Source organism: Cydia amplana, chromosome 19 (genome assembly GCF_948474715.1).
Source record: "Cydia amplana chromosome 19, ilCydAmpl1.1, whole genome shotgun sequence".
Lineage (NCBI taxonomy): Eukaryota > Metazoa > Arthropoda > Insecta > Lepidoptera > Tortricidae > Cydia > Cydia amplana.
The window spans coordinates 989,019-1,016,920 of NC_086087.1; the positions used below are offsets into that span (position 1 = coordinate 989,019).

Below are 27,902 nucleotides of genomic sequence, written 5' to 3' on the forward strand. Positions count from 1 at the left end.
ATGCATGATTTTGACACTATCGCCAGGAACGGTCAAGTTCTGGATACTATTACTGAAGTAAATGAAAAACAAATGTCCTCTGACAATAAATCTACAAAATCTCATCAAAAATCATCTGTAGCATCAAATTTGTATTCAACTTCGGAAGACGAAGTAAATTTGAAGAAACTGAAAGAATTCAGAGAGAAGAATTATTTTGAATGTCATTCATCAAAGAACAGAATTGCAAGTAAGGGTAGCGTGATATCTCTCCTGGATCATAAATGTAGATACAGATTATATTTAAATGACAGATTATTTCCTGTAGCGATGGACAATGATCACAATGACAATATACGATGCGTTGACTGTCGTTTACCCTTAAAACTAGCTCAAGAAGAAGACAAAGTAAATGGCACTATACAAGCCAAAGTGAAACTAGGGTCAGAAACTCAAGACATGGTCTTAATTCTTCCGATAAAAGAGCCTTTGATAATTAAACAGAAGTTAAAAGAAAAGAACGACGATGACGTAGTATACTTCGGGTTAGTAAAAATGGATCAAAATGAGAATTCAATATTTAATCCTTCTTTACCGAGTGATTCTTTGGCGTTAAGGTATCAAAAGGGATATAGACAATTTAATGATGTTCAAAGCTATAGGTATGATAAGATCGAAGATTCTGATGTTATCTATATTTAGTAATGAATATACGTTTCTATGTTTGTATCTAAAGGAGTTAATTGTTTTATTTATGCAGATATGTACACGAGTAGTATATTTGACTTGGTACACGTCGAAAAATCATATTATATTATCTGAGATCATAAAGATCTTATTGCTACTATAATAAGTATTTCTAAAGAAACTACTCTCTTATATCTTTAGACCTGAAAATGTGCGTTCTTTCAGCAACTATCATGACAACCTTCAGATACAGGTCAATTCGAACGTACACTGACATTAGAAATTATATTTGAATCATGTAATATAGGTAGCTATCGTACGTCTCGTCCGCGTCAATACATGTACGGAGAAGTACGAGCGAAGTGCACGATAAATGAAAGATAAAGAAGAAATACATTTATTCCATAAAGCTCACACACACACACACACACACAGGACAGGACAATAAGATGAAAGTAATAAGATAAAGAGAAAATAATTAAAACAGCAAAATAAAGATAAAGAAAGACATCAGTTAGATGCCATACTATCAGTGACGTTCGAATTGTCCTAATAGAGACGAGTTTAATGCACAATCATTACCATACCGGTTATAAATTCCTTATTTTATAGTCATGGGTGTGTAAACACACAATGTAAATGTATTTACGTATGAATAACAATAATGGAACTTCCTTAGATTCTGCATAAATTAAATCTCTGGAGAGTCAAATTAGAATCACAGATTTTCCATCATAAATCATAATTCATACAGGGACAACTTTTAACTAGTTTCTTACTTACATTAAGTTTTCCCATAAAATGATGGTTAATGGTACCTAATCGAACTTAAACATACTAACATTGAATAATTTTACGGTTTAAACTCACTTGGTTTTAGTCACTCGCGCGACATTTTTCGGAGAGCCTAGGTCTCCTACAGCTAAAAACAAGCGAGTCTAACTAAAGCGTAAAATAATTCAATGACCAATGGTCCTTATGCTCCACGTCACCACGTGCACAAGGACCCTTCTGTTATGGAAAGCCACATATGAATAATAAAAACAAAGCTATAAACTCAAAACAAAACTATTACTTCTGGAACTCAGGAGGTTAACATCGTCATAACATAATTATGTAGGTACGTCGCTTGCTAGATGTCAATAGGTATTGTCAATTATTGTAATTACTCTATCAAGCACAGGAATATTTCCAATCATTATTATATTTATATATCAGTATATTTGCCCCAAATGACCTCGTTATTTATAAAATCAATCGATCATTATTAATCTTCCTGGATAAAATGTTAAGACTAAGAAATAATCGTGCTTGTGAGTTGTGACTTTATGCCCCCGTAAGGGGTCATCCATTAATTACATTTACATCACACGAAGTTGAAGATTTTTTGACCCCTTTTCCCCCTCCTTGTCACACCTGGTCACATTTAGGTTACCCTTCCCTCTGGTGTGATGTAACATATTTGAAAATTTTGTTTTCAACTAAATCATCAATTTCACTTAGTTTTTATTATTTTACCAAATAATTAACATTTTTGACAAAAGCATTGTTAGAAATGTATAACATGAAGCCGATTAGGAATAAAAATACATCCATAAAAACGATTATCATTGCAAAAAAACTAGTTACTATTTTACTGTTAACAGTGAATAAAAAAAAAAACAAAATAATTTTCGGTTACAGATGTAGTTAAAGTGACGTCGCAAAGTTTGTGACTCCGTCCGTCGATACGTCTGTCCGTCTGTCTGTCACCAGGCTGTCTCATGTCTCATGAACCGTGCTAGCTAGACAGTTGAAAATTTTACAGATGGTGTATTTCTGTTGCCGCTATAACAACAAAATAAATACTAAAAAGTGCGGAACCCTCGGTGGGCGAGTCACTTGTCCGGTTTTTTTCTTGATTGAGACTGAATCGTTGAATATAAAAGAGACAATTACTGCAATTATAGTGTCTTGACACTAATTAGTCAACTAATAATTAGGTACTAAATCAGTTGTCAACTACATACATTATAATATTATATTTTGATTGGACCGTCCGCCCCCCTCGCCGTAAGCACATAAAGCTGCGCGTGCGCCGCGCGGCGCGCATTTCGCAGTGTGCAGTGCGTGACAGTGCCATGTGGAGAGTGCTAGCAGTACTTGTCGTTGGGACCGCCCTCGGGAGCGAGCTTCGTGAGTTTTTTTTTATCACTCACTGCATAGTATAAAACAAAGTCGCTTCCCGCTGTCTGTCCCTATGTATGCTTAGATCTTTAAAACTACGCAACGGATTTCGATGCGTTTTTTTTAATAGATAGAGTGATGCAAGAGAAAACTTTATCTATAATTTATTAACCCGTGCGAAGCCGGGCGGGTCTTACAAAACAAAGTCCCGCGCCGCGCCTGTCTGTGTGTTATGTAGGTATGTTCGCGATAAAAACTCCTGAACGGATTTTCATGCGGTTTTCACCTATCAATAGAAAATATATGATTCTTGAGGAAGGTGTAGGTACATATGTAGGTGTGTAATGTGTATGTAGTTTGTTAAAGTTTTGAGTAACACGGGCGAAGCCGGGGCGGGTCGCTAGTTTACTTATACTTATACTAGTTTTACGGTTTCACGTGTTTTTACCTAATGTTGTAGTTTAATGTTTTTTCGATGCTATTTTGTAGTAGTACTACTACTACTACCTAATCACTACTAGTACCTAATCACTTTATTGTACACAACACACATTTACATAAAATTTACAGAAATAAAGGTGCAAAGTCGAACTTATCCCTATAAGGGATATCTTCCAGCTTACTTTAGAGTAGATTTTGTTTCGGGAATTTCCGATTTTTTACTTAATTAGTATTTTTATTCAATAAAGCTTTCTTCGATAACACATACGTATTCATAAAATAATCATTTAGTTAGACAAATGGCTATGTTTTGACTTATAAAGTAAAGTTGTCTTAATAAATAGTAGGTAAGTTACATTACGTTTTCTAGGTATCTGAATGTAGGTACCTAAACACAAACAGGTAGCAAAATTGAGAATGCTGATTTCGTGTCTACTTTTCTAGGTCATTTGTTTTGTTTCTTACTTGTCTAGGTCATTTTTCCCACTTAGGTAGGTACTTAGATATTTAATGCTTAAAATTCTTAAAAATATCTGAACACGCACTCTGTCGCCTTGATAATAGCTAGGTGTGTTCAGATATTTGTGAGCACCTTGGCCGCTCTGATATAATGCTAAGGATTTACGTACAGTCACCATCAGCTGTACGTAAATCCTTAGCATTATGGATGTTAATATGCAGATATATTCTAGCTTTAAATTTACGCTATTAATATACATATACGTAGGTACGTAGAACGTAGATGCTATGATAAGGTACCGATAAATAACCTTCATAGAGATAAATTAAACACGTACATTATATGAGGAATCATTATCGACTTCGAATATCAAAAATCAGCACGTAGCATCTATTTAAAATGAATGCAATATCGTAAATTACTTTGCTTAGTAATATGATAGGATACACTTCATACACTGCATGAAATCTTAGTACCTATATCACATAAATAAAGTGTATAAATTAATTTGAGTTGCCTATTTTAATAACAGATGAGTCACGTAATGTATGAAATCAGATTTCCATTAGGTGCCTACATATTCTGGTAAACCTAATGCAGCAAACATTAATTGCTGTGTTTTTATCTAATATAAAATATCTAATATCAAAAGAAACATGACATACAAATTATGCCTTTAAAAACTATGGTAGTCAACAGGCGGTCTTATCTCTAAAAGCGATTATATTGTAAGTAAAACTTTCTTTTTCTGATGACAAATCAAAATTGGATTATTCTTGATAGGTTTTAGTTTGTGTGTGGCTAAGTGACATAGGTAGATAGGTACTTATTAAATACACAGACGTCCTAGCATACTCAAAAATATTTAGAGTACCTAATAGGTATAATATCAGGTACATACCTGGGTTGGTAAGCTTCTCTCAAATATGTATACCCACCCAACATCCTTGGCATATTAATGTACCTTTTGTTACAAAGTTCTGATTGGCATTCCTTTGGAGTCGTTTCGGAAGTTCGATGGTATTGACCACCGAGTTGGTTCAAGGTCTATTTACAGGTAATATGAGACTTACGAGTATCTTGCTGATGAGGCATTCAAGAAAGATGTCCGGTACTTTGACGCTTCATGGGGTGCATCTGCCGATGTGCTCCGGACTACCGCGCTCAGCCTCGTGTACTCTGCAGCAGAATACTGCGCGCCTGTATGGTGTGAAAGCGCGCACGTAGCAAAAGTAGACACGAGACTGAACGACGCAATGAGATGTGTTTCCGGTACAATAAAAACTACACCGACCCACTGGTTACCAGTGCTTAGCCACATAGCACCGCCTCACTTACGCAGGAAACACGCGCTCTTGAGGGAAGTCGAAAAAATACATGTCCGTTCTGATCTACCTGTCCACCAAGAATTCATAAACCCACCGCCGCAGCGGCTCAAATCGCGCCGTCCTACGAGCGAGGCCGGAAGAAAACTGAGGGATGGGGGGTTTCAGATGGAGCGAGCATGGAAGGAAGAATGGGCGGAGGCGACGACTGGTCATCACAATAGTACCCAAAATCCTACCCGGAAACCGAAAGGCTTCTTTCTCACTGCAGAGGAAATACTGGTGCCGCCTCAACAGAATCCGTACAGGTCATGGCAGGTGCAATTACATGAGACACAAATGGGGATGGAACGAGAGTCCGTTGTGTGACTGCGGTCTTGAAGAACAAAACACCCAGCACATTGTTGAACGATGCCCAAAGAGACGTTTCCAAGGCGACCCGGAGGATCTCTACACCAATCTGACACCTGACGCGATCAGTTGGCTGCGTGGCCTGGATGTCGACTTATAATAGTTATTTTAGTTATAATTGCCTACAATGTTACGCCATACGCTTAAATAAATAAACTTTGACGCTATTTTAGAACACTTCTGAATAAAAAAGATCGAGATCTTTTCCAACTTTCTGGAAACTACGTAGGTACCTGCAAAATCAGTGAAGCGCAGATACAAATCTACTAATTTAAACATTAAAAAGTTTTAAAATGAAAATGAAACATTGTTTGTATGGGAAGGTGAAATCCAGCCGAGTTTGCTGCGGACTCTTAACTCGCACTGATTCAAAAATGCATGCGAAATTTCAAAATTGTAACTAGAAAGACGCAAAGTTCCTATAAAATTATAGTTAATTTGTAGGTAAACAATAATGACGCAACAGCCTATGTTGAGTCAGGTTAGTCACATTACGTAGATATTAAATAACTTCCTACTAGTTATGCCCTGAGGCTCTGCTTGTAGCAAGAGGTTTACATAATTTGCGTTTCCTGGGGTCGTAAGTTCGATGATAAGTTGTAATATGTATACCTACTAGTTTTACCGTAAAATATTGAGACACTAAAAGCTGGTTAGGATATATCCTTCATATTTCACACAATATGTACCTATTATTTACAAAAATATGTGCAGGCAAACCAAAAAAAGATGGCGAGATGACCTCTACACTTTTTGCTGCGACTGGCGACCACGCACCAAACCGTGATGAGTGTCAGAAGAAATGGGAGGCATTTGCCCAGCTGTGGGACATAAGATAGGCAATTTAAAAAAAATGTGCAAGCAACATGTAACAAAAAAATAAAAATCTGCGATAAGAATTGCAAGTAACGTCAATTCACGTCAATCATCATCAATGAGCGAATAACTTTACGCTTGTTTATTCACAGTAAAAGAAGATATAACGTCAATTATTTAACGCAATCTTCGTAACCGAAACAAAGAGATACGTAACTCTTAGCGCACGTTAAAGACGCAAGCGTACGTAACTCGGCGGGGCGGTAAGGCTGCAGCGAGAGCGTAAGCGGAACGATGTGCGCAGCGATTTGCATTAGAGCGGTAGCGATATGCTTTGGCCCCTGTTTCACTACGCTGCTATTGACAGTTCACCGTACATTGTTGCCTGTTTGTCCATCCAACAAGTAAACATTGACGCTATGTGCCATCAATACTTACTGACCCAGAAATTGTATGACACATTGTGAATGGAATTTACTCATAAAGTTGGCGTGTATAATGTTTTCATAAACTGGGTTTTAATTTGTGCACACGTGGCGTGAATTAAGTCTACGTCGGCGTCGGCAATTGTTATGTGCATATAATGTTGCTGGATTAATTTAGAAAAATATTTATGGTGATTTAATGGGAGAGGTCAACAAACTTGACTATAGTTATACAAACGTAATAGAGTTGCCAAAATTAACAATCAAATTATAAGATTTCGCTAAACTGTCATTTAAAAAACTCCAGCATCAACAGTTTAATAACAAACTTATAAACAATAAAGAAAACTGCGATGTGGTTCCACTAGCGCTTCTTTGCTGCATAATTTTCCGCCCGCTTCCGCTTCCGCCTAGTAACCAGACACAGCCTTAGCCTGCGCCGGCACACATAACGTCGAAAGCGGTTGCGCAAGCGATAAGCGAGAAATGTAGCGAGCTAGGTCAAGTTCGGCGGAAGTAGAACGCTTAACCGACGTAAAAAAGGAGAGTACGCTTTATGCTTTGAGTCAGCTATGGGTCACATTGGAAAAACAGTAACATTCGCTGGTATTTATATTTTGTCCAGGGTAGTCACGGCTTTTTGTCGTGATTGGGAGCATGGGTCTGTGCCTTAGATAATTATGTCCCCATTATATCCTTTAAATATAGGATTCATCGCAACCGCTATTGCTTCACACCGATTCATAATCCACTCAGATGTGCTTGAGCCATCGCCATTCACAAGGCCTAGACTAGACCTTGTCACAAATACCCCACGTTTTCATGATAATTACATAGGTTTCGAAACTGCGGTCAATCAACCCGAACTGTTGCAATAATATGAGGTACTTATACCTCATTTAAATAAACCGGAGATAATTAAAGCGGTTCTTAAATATGGGGATTTCAGAATGCGTATATTTAAAGCAGTTCTTGAGATGTGTATTTCAAAATGAGCCCTGCTATCCGTGAGTATTAAGAAGATTCCAGTGAGGACCATTAGGTCAACACTCCCTTTTATCTGAGGGTCAGCGAGGCTATGAATCTTGGCCACGTAGGTACGATTTGGTACGATGAAGGTTGGAGTGCTCATAAAGCGAAAGGATAGGTCTGCAAAAAGGTGCTTTATGAGCCTGGCACGTTACTTACGTGACACTGTTCTCTTCTAATATGAATGGGTCATGGATAATGTATCGATTAAGTACTTATTTGTGTCATTAACCTCCGAGTCTGCAAACAAAATATGAGTGTCAATATTTCGTCATCTTGTCATCAAATTTTAACAAACAACGATGGAAATTACATATTAAATTAACAGACCGTTTGGTGCAATCGAACCCTACTTATGTGTTTTCCAAAACGCTAATTCTCTACATTAATTCTATACCAATACGGTACTAAAGTGTAGTACCGTAGTGGTATAGAATTAGTAACTAAACCGGTGTGGTTTACATTGAGGTATATACAAAAGACGACATCTCGAACAAAATGTTTCCGCACATCAGAGAAGTGCATGCATGCATGCGAAGCCGAAAATTGTTAATAAAGACGCCACGAGTATTTTTTGACTCAGTTAAACAACGTTGCATACAATACTTTTTCTACGACCAAACATTTACTTTGAAAACTAAATAATAGTAAATCAACAGTTATTCCATTGCTTACCGATGAAATGTTATTCCATCCCTTTTATTATATTTTCTTGTGCTATTGTTGCAACTTTTTAACACGCACGAAGGCATTTTTTAATTTTTAATTTTTTTTTTAATTTTCTGTACACGTGTGGCATCTTGTCAGTGGTCAGTGACGTACTAAAAGCAAAGAAGTGCATGCACTTCTCTGAGGTGCGGAAACATTTTGTTCGAGATGTCGTCTCTTGTATATACCTCAATGGAGGTTTAGTTACTAATTGCAAAAAACTTATTACTGGTTATTACTGGTTATTTGCAAAAAAAATCCTGTGGATCATAGATCCTGAGCTCAATATAAAAAAAAAACTTGAGCTTTAGGTTGATTATAATTTCTTTCTCCTAAAATACAACACAGTCTATGACTATTTAATGATAATAAAACATCATTTTCAGCGGAGAATTTCGTGCGGTGCCGGCAGAAGGACCCGAAGCTGAACGAATGCCTGAAAGCTGCCGTGCCTGATGCCCTCAGGAAGATGAGAAAAGGTGATGCATTTAAGTTTGATTCTGATTTACCCACTTTTTCCTCTGTAGACTAGAAGGGAACCGTACTTGACTTTAGTTTTATGCCTTTAACACTTCAAAGTAATGATTAATGAGACTGCAACGGTGTCCAGGAAAAAAATACAACGGGTTGCACTTGGGAGTGCTGGCAGAAGTGAAAACTCAATCACTATTGCAAAATGTCTGCAGCACTATGTATAATTGAGGTTAACGCCATCTAGCGTTATTTCGTCGCATTACTTGAAACCCCTAAGCACATCACTGTTAGTACTCGAGTTATATTAATACCAGTTAGATGGAAACTCACTAGATGGCATTTAAATCAATAAAGAAAAACTCAATGACATTGTAAGTTTTTCGATCAGTGATCTGTCGCGAGTTTAACATTTTTTCCCCACCTCAAAAAGTGCACTGCGCCGCTAAAGAAGTTTTCACTTCAAAAACAGAAAATTTGTCAACTTTTGCGATAAATTCCTTGTGCAGAAAATAGCTACATTGATTGCTGAATTTTCACACAAGTGGCTAGAGTAATTTTTCTAAGGGAATACTCCCCGCATCGCTACTCGCTTTTTGATACTACTACTAACGGAATCTAGTGTGAACGCAAGGAGATTGAAGTACTAAAACTAAAATTACAATGATGTTAATATAACAATTTCAGGCATCCCTGAGCTCGCCGTGCCGTCAATAGAGCCCCTCCAGGTAGCGGCCATCAACATTCAGTCCGGCGCCGGTCCCGTGGTCTTGGCGCAAAATTACAGGAAGATACAACTTCATGGGCTGGCGGAGACTATACTCACCACTTACAAGTACGTAACCTAGATCCCTTAAGTTTTGGTTTTGGATTAAGCTGAAGAGACAAAAAATATCAGAACTCGAACCTTTTTGAAATAAAACTATGTACCTGAAACGGATTATGTCCGAATTATGTCGCGTATAATTAATTTAAAAACCATTTCGATGTTTCGAACCCTTTATAGCGTTTGTGGTCAACGAGATTCGTGACTTGTGGTCTCCTTTTGACCACGATTAAAGAGTTTAGTTTAGCCATGAACTGTCGCCCGCTGTATTTCCGGACCGATACGACCTTCAAACATTCAAGAAAAGTGTGTATTCCCGTCATAACGGCCGGCAACGCACTTCCGACCACTCTGGTGTTGCAGGTATCCATGGGTGACGGTAATTGCTTACCATCCGGTGATTCGTCTACTCAATCGCCTACTATATCATTAAAAAAACATTTTTTGTGGGATCTTACTCAATTAACCATCATCATCATCCGTTTTAATTCCCAGAGCTGACTTGAAGCACTATCGCCTGGTGACCAACTCCCTGACTCCAAAGATGGAGTTCATAGCAGACTACGTGATGAAGGGAAGGATCCTGGTGCTGCCCATCCAAGGGAAGGGTGTCGCCAATGTTACTATGGGTAAGTCATCATCATCATCCGTTTGCTACAGAGCTTACTTGAAATACTACCGCCTGATGACCAACTCTCTGACCACTGCCGGTTTTTGGGGGATAAATTCAAAGACTTATAAAACATCTCATTGACATCTAACTAACAGACCTTAAGATCTTGACTGTGCCTTTTGCCTTTATATTTTAGTTCTGCTATCAGGTCTAGTCAAAAATTTGGAGGTCACTGAATGCGAATACGACAGAGCTGTAAGACTTGCAACAAGAAGAAAAGACCTTAAAAATAGTTTAGTGCCTAAATTCAAAGTTGTACAACATTCGGCAAGCTACCAGGCAGTTCATCTTTTTAATAAACTGCCGATAGAGTATAAACAGATCTCCGACTGCAAAGTATTTAAGCGCAAGTTAAAGGCTTTTCTTGTTGACAAATGTTATTATTCTATCGATGAATTTTTTGCATGGATCTTTTAATTAGTATTGCAATGGTTACCAATTTTATTATTTATTTTAATGGTTTTTATTTAATGTTAATGTCATACCTACCTATTGATCTATTGTTGACATTATTATTATTGTTGTAGAAGTATTAAATTTTATTATTATATCAATGAAATTGTGTATGACATATTTTAATGGGAATTGTATGTAACTATTTTAAGGCCTCGTTTTTGAATATGTACTTGGTAGAGATAAGATATATTTGACCCTAGTTTTTAATGTTTTTAATGTATGTACTAATTATATGCATGTATTACTATTCGACACAATGTATATTGTTTAGAACTGAATAAAATAAATAAATAAATAACAGTAGAAAAGGTCAACCACCCCGTTTGAACCCACCGTCTTACCTTAAATACTACCTTAAGGAGTGTTAATATACGTAAAAATAACGTACACACAATGTTTCATCCAATTAGCATCTTTAGAGGAACCTAAATACATATAAAGTAAAAAATAGTGCGAAATATTTTTTTGCGATTTATCGTATCCTGTACAAGTGATAATTGTTATACATATGGTGCTACTTTACCGCCCTATTAGGTACGTTAATTAGCACAATACGTACCTATTTCTAAATTTTTAAGGGCCTTATGTACTTAAGTACTGTAAAACGTTGTACAATACCTACACATGCGAAAAGGTAATTCGCATATCGTAATGCAACTATTGTTTTTGTCATTCAAGTTTTAAAACCCGTCTTACAATTTTAAACTTTCGAAATATGACGTACGAATAACGTGATGAATTAAAAAAAAATAACCGTTTTTTTTTTCGTAGCAATTTTTAGATATTTATTCCGCAATATACCGCTTACGGAATAATCCTCATTACTTACCTACCTAATTTGCAATTTTTCCATCCCATTCCAGTGAACCTAGTAGTGAAGCATGACCTGATAGGCGAGCCGGTGGAGCGCGACGGACAGACATACATGCACATCAAGGACTACAAGGTCCGTTTCTTCCCGAAGCGGGTGTTGCTGCACTTCACCAACCTCTTCAACGGAGACAAGCGGCTCGGCGACCAGATGAACTTGTGAGTACCTTACCTAGAGTCCTTAACCTTTTGGACGCCAATGACCAATATATCCGCACCGTAGGTTCAACGCCAAACACCGATTAATCAGTGACATACCACAGAGCAACATCGACCTACGTGCATATACATAAAGTTCAACTTCATCATAGAGAAAAAATACATAGAGTGCTCACTCCATACATCAGTTTTAGTACCAAAAAGACTATTAGCATCTAGCATCGAGTAGTGGAACTATCAGTACTGCTACGTGACAATAGATGTAGCACCGACCGGAAGGTCTTATGCTGTTGAGGTAAGACTTTCCGGTCGGTGCTACATCTATTGTCAAGTAGCAGTACTGATAGTTCCGCTACTCGATGCTAGATGTAGGCACTGAAATTAATAGTCTGAATAGTCTGAGTCTGAGTTGTATGGAGTGAGCACTCTGGTCTTACTATATTTCTCTATGGCCAAGGTGACAATCGCTATCGCTACGACAACGAAACGCTTTGTCTCTCTAGCGCTAAAATTGCGTTTCGATCGCTACGGGGCGTAAGCGATTGGCATGTTGGCTACGCGGCCTGGCCCCGTGAACGAAACGCAACTGTAACTGTCACACTAATATGAAAGAGTGATAGAGAGACACAAAGCGATTCGATAGCGAAGCGCAAGCGATCGTCACCTTGGCTAGGCCGCCTGGCCTAACCAAGGTGACGCTTTACCGTAAACGAAGCCCGACTCTAAAGTTGTCTAGATTAAATGACTGTTTGACCCAATCTGTCGATGTGCTATTTCCGATATGACAAAATAAGTACAGCTGCGGGCTCAGCACGGTTCCATTTTTATCGACTATCACTATGCCTGTCACTTTCGCACTTACATACTTGTTAGAACGTGACAGACATGGTGATAAACGATAAAAATTCGACCGTGCTACTAGGGCTGGATTTGCTTGTGAATTGGCCGATCGAGTATCGTTTTAGCATCGGTGAAAAAAAAATGTATCTAAATATACTGCAAATGGCTTCATAAAAGAAAATTATTCAGCTTTTCATGCATTAAAAACCACTAAAATGTAGGTAAAAATCCTGAGTTCCTGGGGTGTCTATTTCATGTACTCTTGTTTTTTTCTAGGTTCCTGAACGAGAACTCAGACCTAGTGTTCAACGAGCTAAAGGAATCCTACGAAAAGAGTCTCAGCTCGGTGTTCCAAAACGTCACTAACACCATCTTCGATAAGGTGCCTATGATCAAAATCTTTCTACAAGACTGAATTAGACTTAAGTACTCAGCAATTTTAAATTTCTGGACTTTTAAAAGAAATGCAACAGACAAAAATCCTACAAAAAATGTCGTTCGTTTTTTATATTATTTATTTATTGGGAAGAAACCAAAGTCTTTAAAATATATTATTAAAATAATAATCTATCTGATGAAATAATAAATAATGTTGATATTGTAGAAATTTTATTGACAGATTTGTAATAAGAAAACAAGAATAATTATTTATGTTAAGACAAATTAAGAGTAAAAGTAGTGTTTGAGTGGGTTTAGTATTAAGAAACGTCTGATTTTCTATATTTATTTCATTGGTAATGTAAGGTCGATATTAAATTAAATTAAACTTTTTTACGAACTACCAATTTGTTTCATTCTTAAAAACCGCGCTCCAGCTATCGGCGAGTCGAAGAACTAATAGTTATAACGCCATCTATTGAAAATTCTTCGAAATACTTAGACGACATACATACAGTTGCTATTCTGGTAGTACTGTTTAGGTACGTCGCCTCGGTCATATCGCGAAGGGGACCTGGTGATTACTTTCGAGGGTCTTCTCTCGTTCATTTCAATGTCTTGCCGGTTTCCGTTAGCGACTTGGCGGGCATACTTCATGCAGGTCGCTTTGCAGAAAGCTTCGTTGATTATGAGGACTGCGGAAGAAGTTCATCATTTAGCGAGTAGATGGCGCTAATCTCAAACATTAATCACTATTTTGCAGAGACAAAATTTGGCAAAACAATTTATTTGAAAAAGAAATACTTACGAAGTGTTATTAAAATGAAATAAATCACGAAGCCGAGTATAATCGCATCCCTTGTCTCATCCATGCTAAACTTAAATCCTGAAAGAAATATATGGATTAGGAGAGTATTTTTCTGTCGAGATAAAGTAACGCTTGTATTAGGTACAATTCCTCATTGGTCTCACTTGTGAATTAAGGATAAGACAAAAAGGACAGTATTGCATAATACCAAACGTACACGATTCAGCGATAACGCAACCAATCCGCTGGAAGGACCTGGGTGCGTAGCCAACATGTCAATCGTTTACGCCCCGTAGCGAACGAAATGCCACTATCACTGGAAGAGTGATAGAGACACAAAGGGTTTCGTTGTCGTAGCGCAAGCTATTGTCAGCTAGGCTAGGCACCCAGGTTGACCTACTTACCCTGAACCATAGAGAAAAAATACATAGAGTGCTCACTCCATACATCAGTTCAGACTATTAATTTCAGTGTCTACATCTAGCATCGAGTAGCGGAACTATCAGTACTGCTACTTGACAATAGATGTAGCACCGACCGGAAAGTCTTATCTCGACAGCATAAGACTTTCCGGTCGGTGGCGACATCTATTGTCAAGTAGCAGTACTGATAGTTCCGCTACTCGATGCTAGATGCTAATAGTCTTTTTGGTACTAAAACTGATGTATGGAGTGAGCACTCTATGTATTTTTTTCTCTATGCCTGAACGCTGAAAGCTGGGGCCCTAGTCAAGATTACAGTCATTTGCGTTACGACCATTCGTGGTCGCTATCTGTCTCTCTATCGCACCAATATTGAAGAGTGATACAGAGAGAGAGAGAGAGAGACAGATAGCGTTTCGTTGTCGTAGCACAAACTAGCACCAATCAGTAGGTAACTCGGAGTTAAACCTGGAGTTACCATGGTTACAATTTGACACTGGTTTAACATTTTAACGGGTTAACCCCGGGTTAGGGGGATGGTCAAGTGGCCCTTAAAGGCGAAAGAATATGCCCCTGGGTCTAAAGGCTAGTACGGACTACGTTAGTACCTAATTTAGTTGAGTGGTGAGTTTCCGTAAGTAGGGTCCAACCCGAAATAAGCGGCAGATTCCTGCAGCCGACCTGTCTCCACACGTATTGGCTCGCCTTTCCTGTGGGATAAGACAGTAAAGCCGAGAGGGTAATGCAGGTGCTGGGCATCCCTGCGTTTCCTTAATTCTGTCCCAGGCGGTGTAATGTCTAACACCATAAATCGTCTGCAATAGACGCTAAGGCCAATGATGATGATGATGATGAATATGATGATGGTGAGTATTGGTCTATGCTGCTCATGGAGCATAGGGACCCTTTAGGCATGCAAAGTCACAAACGATCGCCACTCGACTAAATTACTAATGTAGTCTTAACTAGAGATTGCCAGTATTCGCCAACTATTCGGTATACGGCCTATTCGGCCACTTTGCCGAATATTCGGTATTCGGCCGAATGTTGCCTACTATTAGGCCGAATACCGAATATTTTTATTTATTTATTTTTATTTATCTCTTACACCTAACTAAAAAGATAAATTACAAAATAAAAATAACCGCAAACCGCTATATTTAATGTTTAAATTGTTTTCTTGGAAATGGGAAATGTTAAATACGAAAACAGTTTTTTTGAGCATTTGTTGGTTATTAATAATTTTATTTTTATCATAGGATCTGAGCAAAGAACTTATACTACATCCCGTTTCCACCCGCTGCCCACGAACGCTGTAATGGGTTCGATATGTCGGCATGTAGTATAAATTCAATATACGCGATATAATCCGTTTGAATAGCCTTAAAAGTATAATATTTTTTTTTACATTATTAAACTGTACAACGGGACTTAATCGCGTAATCTAAGTTTTAAGATTTACCGACGTTTCGAGGACGGCGTTGTCCCCGTGGTCTCGGAGAAGTCTTAAAAAAAATATCACAAAAAAAAACTACAAAAAATCGGTGTAAAAATCGTGGAAGTTTAAATCAGTGTTTTATAATTATTTCTATTGGCAAATATAAATAAATAAATATAAAATACCTTTTATTACAGAGAGTCAGCAGATCTATCGCTTATAGTCAGTACAGTCAACCGCCGGATTGCCAGAATCGCGGTATACAACAATATAAAATAGCAGATGGCTTGAAAAAGATTCCATGTATCTGCCTTGGAACTCATTTCCGATTTCTCTTCAATACTGCATATTGAAATAGTGTTAATTTTAAAGTGTTGAGAATTAAACACTAATATAAATTAACACTTCTGGTAAACATAGTTTTGGGATTTCATTTGACAGTGTCAGATTTTTTTTTTTGATGACAGTAATTAAAAATCTTTGCGTGCAGCTTAATTCAAGAATAATATTTCGTTAAAGTTTAGTTACCAAAGAGTATAATATTATATAGATGGTCAAGCAGATCTTGTCAGTAGAAAACTTGGAGGATACAACTAAACGGAGTAGCCATTAACAGGCTTTCCCCTCTGTCGAAAATAGGCGGCCAACGGTCATGCACAATGTATGGACTGACGTTTATCTGACATGGCTATTTTTACGTTACGCATACATTTGACGTTCCCCTCCCCCGCAAAAATCGGCAGACGGTTTTGTACAGAAAATTACAGACATGGCGTCTCCGTTTGATTATATCCTCCAAGGTAGAAAAAGGTGGCAGAAAAATGTAGGCGCGAAGTGATATCGTCCCATAGAAAATTTGAATTTCGCGCCTTTTTCTACTGACAAGATTTGCTTGACCAGCTTTATGTTAGTTACTCAAAGCAAGTAGTAAGGGACAGACATACGTAATGCGACGAATTTAATAACATGTTTTAATATTCCTGACAACATGTCAAAAACTATTTACCAAGCGTTGGTCTGCCAGAGCGCGGCGCACTCATTCTTTCTTCCGTGGGTCTGCCGTTTTGACGCGGCACTTACGATTTTTAAGAAGGCATAGTTATAGTTGGTCAAACTAATTTGTCAATCAGTAAGAACCAGGAAAACTATACTCATCCTTTTCTTTTGGGTGCTAGTACCAGTGTAAGACAAATATAGTATGATTCTCTCTCTCTATGTTTGAAATGAGACAGTCCTTTGACAAACTATATATGAACTAAATATTCCTGGTCAGGCTATATGTATGTTCGCTGATAAATGGGTTCAGGGATAAGTTAACTCGAAAATTAAATAAATAAAAACACACATTTTATCTTGTACCAAGTTTATTTAGTGAAATAGAATAACGAATGTCTATGGCATTGTCAGTGGTAACGACCATGAAGCAACTAAGTCTCACTTAGCCTCTAGCACAATAAACTAACCAAAACCAGAGATTATAGAGTTATAATCGAAGTCTGAACTAAAACATCATACACATGAACTCGCCGGTAATAAACCGCACCTATACAATCTATTTCAGAAGCCTCAAACCGGTGCCAGACATAAGATATACCTAAAGCCTGACCTGACTGATATATGATCACGCGCCATGTTGCGGAATTTCACTGGAACTAATTTTTTCATACTATACCATAGAGAAAAAAATACATAGAGTGCTCACTCCATACATCAGTTTTAGTACCAAAAAGACTATTAGCATCTAGCATCGAGTAGTGGAACTATCAGTACTGCTACGTGACAATAGATGTAGCACCGACCGGAAGGTCTTATGCTGTTGAGGTAAGACTTTCCGGTCGGTGCTACATCTATTGGCAAGTAGCAGTACTGATAGTTCCGCTACTCGATGCTAGATGTAGGCACTGAAATTAATAGTCTGAACTGATGTATGGAGTGAGCACTCTGGTCTTACTATATTTCTCTATGACTATACTGAACTGTCACCCTCTGGTCACCCTATACATGAGAAAAACAGCTCCCTCTTGACAATGATCATATATTACTGGTCACGCTTTACATATGTTATTTGAATATTCATGTCTAATTTCGTGTTATTTCAGAATATACTTTTAAAATTAAAATTGAAATTATATAACTTCGATTGTATGGGGCGGTTTTTTTTTGATGAAGGGTTCGGAAGACGCTTAAACATCGGCCTGTTTTGGCACTTTACGGTTTTAGTACCTACTTTAGTTATAACTCTATGTTCTCAACCATAACTGAGTTATACCAAGTTATACCTAAAGAATGTGTGGATCCGCTCACAACGAACATTTGGAAACCAATGATTTATAACTCAAGATAGGTTATAGGCGTCCCAAAATTGAAGCGCTTACCTTGTGACAATTTGGACAAGTTGCCTTTATTCGCGGCTGGACAAGCGAGAAATGTGCACATGTGTTTTTGTGTTTTTGTGCTCCTCAAGTATGAGTATAACCTATCTATAGTTATATAATATCATTGTTAGAAACTAAAAAAATTGTAATGTCAAATTACTGTCAAATTAGTGACACAACTGCATACACAAATACATACTAATACTACTTTTTCATACACAATATACCTACTCATGCATGTCGATACGAATCATCAGAGCTATTTTAAAATATTTCATATAAAATTTTCAATGCTTAGTTTTTAACATATAAAGTACTTAAATACAACAAATAGACTTAAGTATATGTATTATAAAGAGACATTTACGTAAAAACTTATTGCACATAGTTATCTATTTTCAGTCGTTGCAAGCGGAATCCACAATGCACAGAAATGTAGTGTTTAGTAGGAGCAAATAATAGTTTGGTGGTTTATATAATATAATTTCCGACTCTAACTTATACAATATACTATTTTAGCATAGTATGTGAAAGCTTCTGTCTCTATCGCACGTTAAGCGATGCCTATAAATTGGACAGAGAGAAGCGATCTTGATCAAGCTTTTAGAAGCATGATTTAAAAAAATAATTGCACAGATTAAAAAATAGTGACCGATTCTAAAATGTTTTAGGTTGGGATCATGTTGGATACTGTGGTTTAAGTCACTTTTTTTATTAAATATACAATTATTTTTAATATTCTCTACAAGTTAGAATGAAACATAAATATGAGAAGCATCAGAAACAGTGAATTACTATATAAATTTAATTTTTTTTTGGCATACATAATTTTTTTTACCAAACATATGTCTTTTTGGACGGTCTATGGCATGGCTACATTCTGTTACAAATATAAAGGTTCTTATTTATTTAATTTGTTTACATATCTTACATGTAATTTTGATTCATTGTTTAATTTTTTTGAGTTTTTGAGAATCGTCATTTTTGTGTGTGATATTTCGATATAATTTTAAGTCTTATTTCGACACGTTTAAGGTTGATATTTTGTTTTAAATTTTAATGCAATTAGAACCTTTATATTCTAGTCGCTAAGCTGTCTACACTACAAGCGAGTGTAAAAATACTCTTTTATTGGTATACTAGATGAGGTACGATTTTGGATGTTTTAGTTCAATGCCATATAACCTAACCACCAACTGCTAGTTCACAACCTATGTACAATCGGACTGTAGTTCTTCTAAGCGACGAAATTACAGTGTACCCGCTTAATACGATTTCCCGTGTAATACACCATTTTGCACTGGTGAAATATTTAAACGGTCAATTATTATAAACAGTGCATTTATGTCGCTTACAAAAACTACAGTTACAGACAAAACCTTTTTGAAAAAATGAGATTACTGAGATTACTTTTTGAAAAAATCGAAATTTCCCGGTAAATTGGAATGATCGCCGATAAATGCTCACCAAATGCTCATTTCTCAATAAATACTATGTTAATTTTGTTAATCAACCGGGTCCATTTTAGTTTCGAATAAAAAACTTTAAAAAATGTCATTTCTAACTAAAACTTATTTCAAACTTGTCTTTTACAACTAATTTTACCGGGCGACGATTATCGTATACTTAGAACTAAAATAAAATCTCTGTTGAATAATTTTCTACTTGAAAATAAAATGTTAACTTAATTTATGTCCATCTTGAACTTGAACGTCATCAAGTAAACCATACAAGCTATGTCAGTGTCGCAAAGCATCATGGAACAAGGCAAGCATAATATGCTTTTAATACCTGTTTCAAATGCTCAAACGATATAACTGTAACAAGTTACTGCTATAAACGTCACTGTGCGCCACTGACACCAGTTGCACACAAGTATTTTACTTGTCAAAATCTATACTGGTGTTTATGGACGTATAAAATACGTTTTGGCGTACAAGATGGGGTTTACTGGGACTTTCCATATTTTATTTAACCTAAAATTAAAATTAGCACCATCTTTTGTCGCTATTTGTGAATCAACCCGCGTAACGTTATATTAGACCATAATATTTAACACCAGAACTCACCTTAAAGTGTCATTCTATGGAACTTGCTAAATATATAAACAAAAGCCACTAGTAAATTCATCATTCAGAGACAATTTCAATATGGCGGTTTGTCTACATAGTTAGCAAGTTCCATAGAATGACACTTTACAGATACCTATTTTTTTAATGAAAGAATGATACTATTCTATAGGTGTCTATTATGTAAATCTAGCGTTTTGCTTACATTTAACACATTGGTTTGCTCTGGTGCTTTCGTGGTCTGTAGCAATAGTATTACAATCTAACGTTAATAACTCTAATGCCTCTAAACTTTAATCTGTTAAGTTACATCTAGTGTTATTTAAAATGTCTTTATATTATGTCAATACTTTCTTTGTTAAGATAAACCAAAACTATAGTAGCTTGAATCGTGACACTTTTCAAAAAAAAAATAAGAATAACGATTTCCCACTCACAGCCGAAATAGTCTCAGTTTACTTCACAAAGAAAATCAGAAATCAATAATTAAAGTGATGCTGATGACAAATTCATATTGAAAAAATGTGTTTAAATATATATTATGTACTAACATATTGACACTGTAAGAAATTGTGTTTTTTCTTAACAATGGACCATATCAAAAGAGAAAAAATGTCATCTTAATAATATAAAGTTTACACAATTTTAGGCTCCAAATGAACCGTTTTTCAAGAAGCCTTACTTCTTTCAATAAACTATGGTGTTACTTTTATGTTAGTGTAAATTTACTACATTTTATTTAAGTGTAAAGATGAACAGCAATTAGACGACATTAGAAAATTTTCAAAAACACTACAATATCTAAACATTACTGATACAACTAATACACATAAAAGATATGGATAGATAAGATAAGTATAACTGATAGACTACGCTATATTCGATAAATAGAAAAGATATATCATATACATAACAGGCGTGAGCCTTGAATTATAGCTACTATGCCAGGCCGTTCGAAAACCTTCGAAATCGTCTTCCAAATACACTCTAATTATTGCCAAAAACGGAACTTTTTCTATCACTTGACATGAACCATCACAACCCTTCTCCGGCATTCAGTCTTTATTTGTCACTGAGCTCACTATCCTGGGACTCCTGTCATTGAAACTGGGAAGTAGAAGTGGACCTCCGGCAACCTATTGACACAGGAGCTGGGATCCTGGAGGCTCCGTTCCTGGGATCCTTCCTCGGAGCAGCCAACTGCCTCGTACTAGTCGACCTCTCCAGTTTCCCATCAGACATTACCCAAGCTGAAGTGAAATCAGCGTAATCTGAGTCTTTAGAACTAGTCCTGGATAAAGAATCTTCTCCTTTTGAATACGTTCTGATAATCTCTTTCATCTTTTCCAAAACTGCGGCATCATCTTTAGCAGTTTCCGTAGACCTTAAGATGTGTTCTAGTAATGGACTTAGAGGCTTTTGATTCGGTGGAGAGCGGAGAGTAACGCTGCTAGCTCTAAGAGGGGAGTTTCTCTTGAATGCTTCATTCTGAGGAGCGGCCTTAGGTCTCGCTTTGGGAGATTTGTTAGGATTATCAAAGGTATCAGTGCCGATAGTCGGTCTGGCTTTAGACTTGGCTTGATTAGGGGCAGTGCGTCCACTCCAAGTGTTTCTAGCTGTTGGCGGTAACTTTGGAGTCAGTTTAGGTGAAGTCTGTATATTGGCTGTGTGTTTAGGGCTGGGGGTGTTGCCGCGGCTGGGGGTGTTGCCGCGGCTGGGTGTCCTGGCGCGGACGGGTGAATGAGGGATCCTGCTGGGTGGTCGGCTGCGGAGCGCTTTCTTCGGTTCGACGTCTCTGCTAGCTCGGAGGCTCATGCTTGGTGAATTGTTGCTTTCTACGACAACAATGCGCTCGGGGCTGGTCCTGTTGGACTTGTCCTCGATGGAGGAGGGTTTCTTGCCTCTGTAGAAGGTGTCAGCGTAGCCGGTCTTGCGCAGGCCGGTGTTTAGGCTGACGTAGTCGTCGACACGGTCGCGGTCCATGTGACAGCCGTCGTCTTGGTCGAGACGCTCTGAAACGAGGAGATATAATGTTAGATTTTGTAGATAGATAGATATTTAAAAGAGACGCGTAGTAATAATTGTGGGCCGGTGGCACTAAATCGTCTGTATTTCTCAGGACTTTCTTAGATTAAACCTTTATGTATACTTTTTTCATCCTTTTGTTGACCAAGGCTATTGCAGATTTTATAATCACGGTCAAACGGTCATAGTACACAGATTACAAAAGGTTACGCATATTACACAATTAAATTAGGACATAACTAGTCTGTTCACCTCTGTGTTTTGGCACACAATCATGTGACGTGTAAATATTAACTCATTAGCGGGGTCACTGACCTGGTTAAGCTGTGAATTGTATTATGCTTTTATGATAGGTATCGCGTGTCACTGGGTGACCAGGTATTTAGAAATGGGATACCTAATCATTTTTGTTTCAATTTTCGTGTACGTAATTACTTTATTTTATACGTGCCTTTATGTACCTAATAACAATGAAATATTTACAATGAAAAATATGGTCGAATTGATAACCTCCTTTTTTCAAGTCGGTAAATTTGAAAAATCGCGGGTTAGCAACACTGTGTTCGAATAATTCCAAAATCGCGTGTCATCTGTATGTTATCTGTGGAATGTGGATCGTGAATGACAGCCATCATCTTATTGTTTACATTCTGAATCGTTTCTATTTCAAGAGAAATTTCTGCTGTCACCATTAAATACCAAGATTATGCATGACCTCAAGCAAAGCTAAGGTGCCTACAATGTACAATCATGCTCGTTGACGGCAAACATTACTAAAATTTGAGGTTATGATAATTCACTCGAACTGACGTATGAAGGGCGGAAAAATAAACACGTTTTGGTTCGATGTACATTGCTGCTTTTCTTAGCGCAATTCTGTTCTTTAAGTATTACATGGTATTAAGTACTTTAATTTGCAGTACATTGCTACTGACAAGATTTGCTTGACGCACTATAATACAAATGTTGTACAAGATGCTATGAACAATCCTTTGCTATCGTATTTTTTCGGAAACGTTCGTATTTGTCTTGTTACCTGTCTCATGTCAATTCGAATTGACATCATCTCAATCAAGGCCCAATAATAACGTTATTCCCAGACGCTTTGTAATATAATAAATACCATCAAATTGATTCTCAAGCAATACTTCAAAAATAACTTGAAATATGTATTGCTATAAGTACAAAGTACTCAACTATTCAACAAGGCACCTTGAAACACTCGAATCAACAAATCGTTATTACAGTTCAACTCGACACGAATCAAAATAATATTTGCATGCCCTTAAAAAGGTCGTTGACTCATCTATTTAAAATACTCTCACGTTCTGACCATATGAGAGCCCTTTACATACTTTACATCCAAAAAATAAACGAATTTAAACTCTATTTTGTTGCTGATAAGAAATATTATCCAGTTGCTAGAGCAAAATTTGCAAGCTGAAAACACAAAGTTTCATAGTTAGTTTTAAAATCTATTTCAACCGATTCTCGACACTGTTTCTTATGACAAAAGAGATACAATGCAGTTGTATAAGTGTATGTTTAAATTGGTATATTAAAGTGCACTTCAAATGCTGCGATTTTCTTTTTGTGTCGCCTCGTGCGCTTGTTTTCTTTGGCGTGAGGGCTAAGACAAACATCATTAGGTTGCAAAATGAGTTGGAATGTTTCTTACGTATGTTTTTGAGTGTACGTACCGACTTTTAAATTATGAGTTTGTTGGAATGTTGGGATAGCATTTATGGTTGTTAAGCTTTTTGCGCAAATTATTCAGCCAATATCTGTATTTGAATACATATCACTTGAATTTTATCGTATCAAATTATCAAATAGATGTCATACTGTAAGTAGGTAATGATGACATACAAGTGGGTACTACCCACTCTATGATGTTTTTTTTTCTGAGCTAATAAGATACCTATGATAGGTATGTACCTACTAGTATATTACCACGGTGCCTTACGATCAATTTTATAATTTTCACTAAAAAATCTTTACCGAAATTTAAAATTTTTGATAAAGTTTTCATTTTACCCCCGATAGCTTTAAATTTTTAACTGCAGGTTGCCGGCATTTTTATGTATTATTTTAGATTCGACATTGACGAATAAAACAGCAGCTATATCTCAATTTCCCCTGTAGGTATATACAGGGTGCTTCCTGTAACAGGAGCAATAAATTAAACTAAAGGCTGTACTCCTCAAACTGACCAACATTTGTTCAGCAACTTTTAAAAATTATGAATCCTTTAGACTTCCTCTTTTTCATACAAAATAAATATTGCCTTCAATGTACGCTGACATCAGTGTGTTTGACGTTGCTTGTCACGCTTTAAACATAACAAAATTTGCAATACATTGCGTCTTAGAATAAACTTTAAAGTGTAATAAAAATCAAAACATGAGTTATTTTCAAAAGTTGCTGAACAAATGTTGGTCAGTTTGAGGAGAACAGCCTTTAGTTTAATTTATTGCTCCTGTTACAGGAAGCACCCTGTATAATCGCCGCTTAGACCTCTTGTCAAAATAACTCTACTTCCGTTCAATAGATGGCGCTGAATATTGAAAAAACACGATTGTGTATGGCAATTGTCTGTCTTCTTGTTTTACTCGTCCATGTCTTGGCTTTACTTTTACCCAAACAAACAGACATAACCTCAAAACCCTAACCTTCACCATTTCTCAACCGCTCCTTATAAATCCGCCATTATCAACATAATAAACCCAACTGTCAATCACTGGTTAATAACACAGTTGTTACCATTTATCGCCCACGCCAACATTTGATTTAATCTGAGTCAAAGGAAAATCGATCTTATGCCGAAGGACTGACGTGCCAAGGCTTGGTTTAGCTGAGTTGCCTTTTATGATCGAGGAATGTGGTCTTTCTGATATGGATTGCGACGGAGATGTTTAGGTTAGCACCGGAGTCTACTAATAAAGAAGACAGATAGGTAACCCTCGTGTGTACAACGCCTCCAATCGTCAATGTTGTAGATGACATTTAATAATAGGTACATATTTTCACATTTTAGTTACTTGCGCATGAAAACTGCCACGCTAACTATAAAAGGTACATAAGTACGTCTTCAAACTAAATGGTGCCGTTAGATAAAAATATGTCTGAAATGCTTTTATTATGCTTTAATTATACTTTAGTGCGGCAGCAACCTGGAAAGTTGAATTTTACGCGTAGAAGTCATAAAAGCAGTAGATGACAGATTTTATAAAAAAACTTACGTATAAACACAGCGTATAAAGCAAAAATTAAAAAATATAATAAAAGGCATGCAAACGCGGTGTTGTATCGAGGTTGTTAGTCTTGAATATTTACTAGTCTACGGTAAGCATCAACAATTCATTGACTATTGATGAACCTTATTATCTTAGAAATAAGGTTTACGATGATGATGATGATGAACAGTGTGAATGATGACCATTTTGGAGCAGTTTAGATGTCTACAGGTGTTATGGTCAAGCTTAAATGTCAAAAGAACAAGGTCAAAATGTTTTTGATAGTCTTTGTTATTTTGACCTTTTCATTTTGAGACTCAAACTTGACCTGGATCTGATAAAAGAAGAGCGTGTGCAGACCATTATGGACACTTGGCCCGTTTTTATGCCGCTGTGTGTCTAAAAGTGAGATGAGTGAGTGTGAAATCTCATTTAAGACTGACCGAGCAAGGGCGAAGTTCTCAGTTTCATGTTGGGTAAAAAAGCTTTCGTATTTTCTCCTATAGGTCGTGTTTCTCTTGAATTATATATGTGTTTGTCTATTTGATTTTTGCCATTTTTGTAATGGCGGGGCGGGGGAATCCATGAAGATCTACAGCTAATTTTACGATTTATTTTTAGACACTCGTGCGACATGTTTCCGACCTCAGAAAGTGACTAAAAATACGTTTATAAACCGTAAAATAAGCTTAATTTTAGTATGACACACGACAATTTAAATTCGATCTCAGAAAGGTATTTACTATAAAGTTATCTTTTCTTATACAACCATAAACACGACGTAAACAAACTCGGAAAAGGAAGTTAAGGTAAGGTACGATTAAGGTAAAAAGCCATATTCGATCCAAGTAAGGCAATCCAGGAAGCATAGACAAATTATTCTATGATAGACTGTCTATGGTATGGAGGTATTTGTCTAGGGGTATAATAGTTTTTTAATTGGATGTGTTTTATAAGGCGTGCCATGGGCAATTAGTGTTTATGAAGGTGACTGTAAATAAATAACATGGTGCTATATAGATTTACTGATTGTCACGCAATGTAGGGTATAGAGTTGTTACATTTTTGCAGCATTGTACATTAAAATAATCTGATTGGTAATGTTTAAGACATCGGATTTAAAGAGGCGGATCGGAAGACCAGCGCTGGAAGCCACCGGCAACATGCTGAGATGAGGCCATTTCGTGGCACTTTAATCTTATTTTGTGTTTTCTTTCATATTATGTATTGTCTGTGCTTACGAATAAATTATATTCTATTCTATTCAATATTAAATGACAGGTAGGATTATTTTTCCGTCTAAGCTAACTTGAACAGAACAAAATGAGGAGTGTCATTATAAACATCGTTTTTTAATAGAAATAGGACTTTCATGATGACATTTCCACACTTGGTCATTGCAAATTCCATGCCAATTTAGCTTGGTTCGACTCAAATAATTTTTCGCCGCAACTCTCATATTCTTGTTCTTTATAATATTCTCTTCAACCCCACTACCCCCCTATATCTTAAACAGCGTTTCAGCTATCTTTCTTCTGTCCGGTGTGCGGAGAAACTTCTCCTTGCTCCACCATCTTCTTCATCAAAATTGTATATAAACTCTTTTACTTTTCGTGCTGTTCGGTTGTGGAATGCTTTGCCATTAGACATTAGACGTGCTAAATCCCTTCCCATTTTCAAATTTCTTTTAAAATCACATTACCTTTCGCTGCCTTAATTTTGCCTTTATTTATGCCTGTATAATATTTTATGTATGTATGTATGTATATATGTATTTATTATATTTGTATTTATGTATTATATTAAAGTATGTAATGGTTTTCGTCTTGTTTTATTTTAATTCTATTTTTTATTAAATGTATATCGGCACTACCCGTTCAATGTTGTTAGTCCTTAGTTTCCTGCTACTGAAAGGTTGTCTGGAAGAGATCGCTTCTTAGCGATAAGACCGCCTGTTGTTACCTAGCTTTTAATCTGAATTTAATTTCTGTGTATTTTTAATTGTATGGTGCACAATAAAGAATATTTATTATTATTATTTGTTTGTCCTTTCCATATCTCGGGACCATGGGGTCCCGGACCTTTGGGAGGCGTGCGTGGGGCCGAAGCCAACAGCGCAGAGGCCCTTTAAGACAGTTTACTCTAAAAGCAAGGGATACACGTGGCGGATACCATCCCCGAGCGCACAATATGATACATCCGGAGATGGTCTCCGCCAGGTGCAAAGACTATTGCAGTGCAGCACTTTTGTGCTGCGATGGGAACTAAGGTCATGGGCTATTGATATGCAAGTTGGATGGACTGGATAATGGGCTATGGGAGGAGACTAGCGGACACCTGCCGTGACAATCAGTCTCAAAATTGTGTAAGACAGGTGGTGACTCGCCAACTCATTTAGTGGGCCCTACA

General features: G+C 36.9%; 3 protein-coding genes across 4 annotated transcripts in view; 2 read left to right on the forward strand and 1 right to left on the reverse strand.

Moving 5' to 3' along the window:
- Nucleotides 1-708, forward strand: LOC134657064 (uncharacterized). Its single transcript, XM_063512619.1, has one exon. The coding sequence runs from the start codon at nucleotides 1-3 to the stop codon at nucleotides 679-681; it is 681 nt and encodes a 226-aa protein (XP_063368689.1). The 3' UTR covers nucleotides 682-708.
- A 2,019-nt stretch (nucleotides 709-2,727) lies between these two features.
- LOC134657040 (protein takeout) lies at nucleotides 2,728-13,299 on the forward strand. Its single transcript, XM_063512593.1, has 6 exons — nucleotides 2,728-2,841; nucleotides 8,834-8,926; nucleotides 9,606-9,753; nucleotides 10,240-10,373; nucleotides 11,737-11,902; nucleotides 13,019-13,299. Exons 1-6 carry the CDS (start codon nucleotides 2,787-2,789, stop codon nucleotides 13,155-13,157), a joined length of 735 nt encoding a protein of 244 aa, XP_063368663.1. The 5' UTR covers nucleotides 2,728-2,786; the 3' UTR covers nucleotides 13,158-13,299.
- Nucleotides 13,300-20,890: 7,591 nt separating this feature from the next.
- LOC134657217 (GAS2-like protein pickled eggs) overlaps nucleotides 20,891-27,902 on the reverse strand; it is a 120,828-nt gene continuing 113,816 nt past the window's right edge. The window contains exon 5 of one of the 2 annotated variants that reach the window (XM_063512781.1): nucleotides 20,891-22,244. In XM_063512781.1, coding sequence (XP_063368851.1) covers nucleotides 21,331-22,244 — 914 coding nt within the window. In that variant the 3' untranslated portion in view covers nucleotides 20,891-21,330. The remainder of the gene's footprint in view (nucleotides 22,245-27,902) is intronic. The other variant, XM_063512782.1, reaches the window with a different exon arrangement.

What these genes read in the sequence shown, in the direction of transcription:
- LOC134657064 (XM_063512619.1), top strand. Translation starts at nt 1, where the DNA reads ATGCATGATTTTGACACTATCGCCAGGAACGGTCAAGTTCTGGATACT.
- LOC134657040 (XM_063512593.1), top strand. Translation starts at nt 2,787, where the DNA reads ATGTGGAGAGTGCTAGCAGTACTTGTCGTTGGGACCGCCCTCGGGAGC. An exon ending in CGCCCTCGGGAGCGAGCTTC is followed by an intron (nt 2,842 to 8,833) that starts GTGAGTTTTTTT and finishes CATCATTTTCAG; the next exon opens with CGGAGAATTTCGTGCGGTGC. An exon ending in CCTCAGGAAGATGAGAAAAG is followed by an intron (nt 8,927 to 9,605) that starts GTGATGCATTTA and finishes TAACAATTTCAG; the next exon opens with GCATCCCTGAGCTCGCCGTG.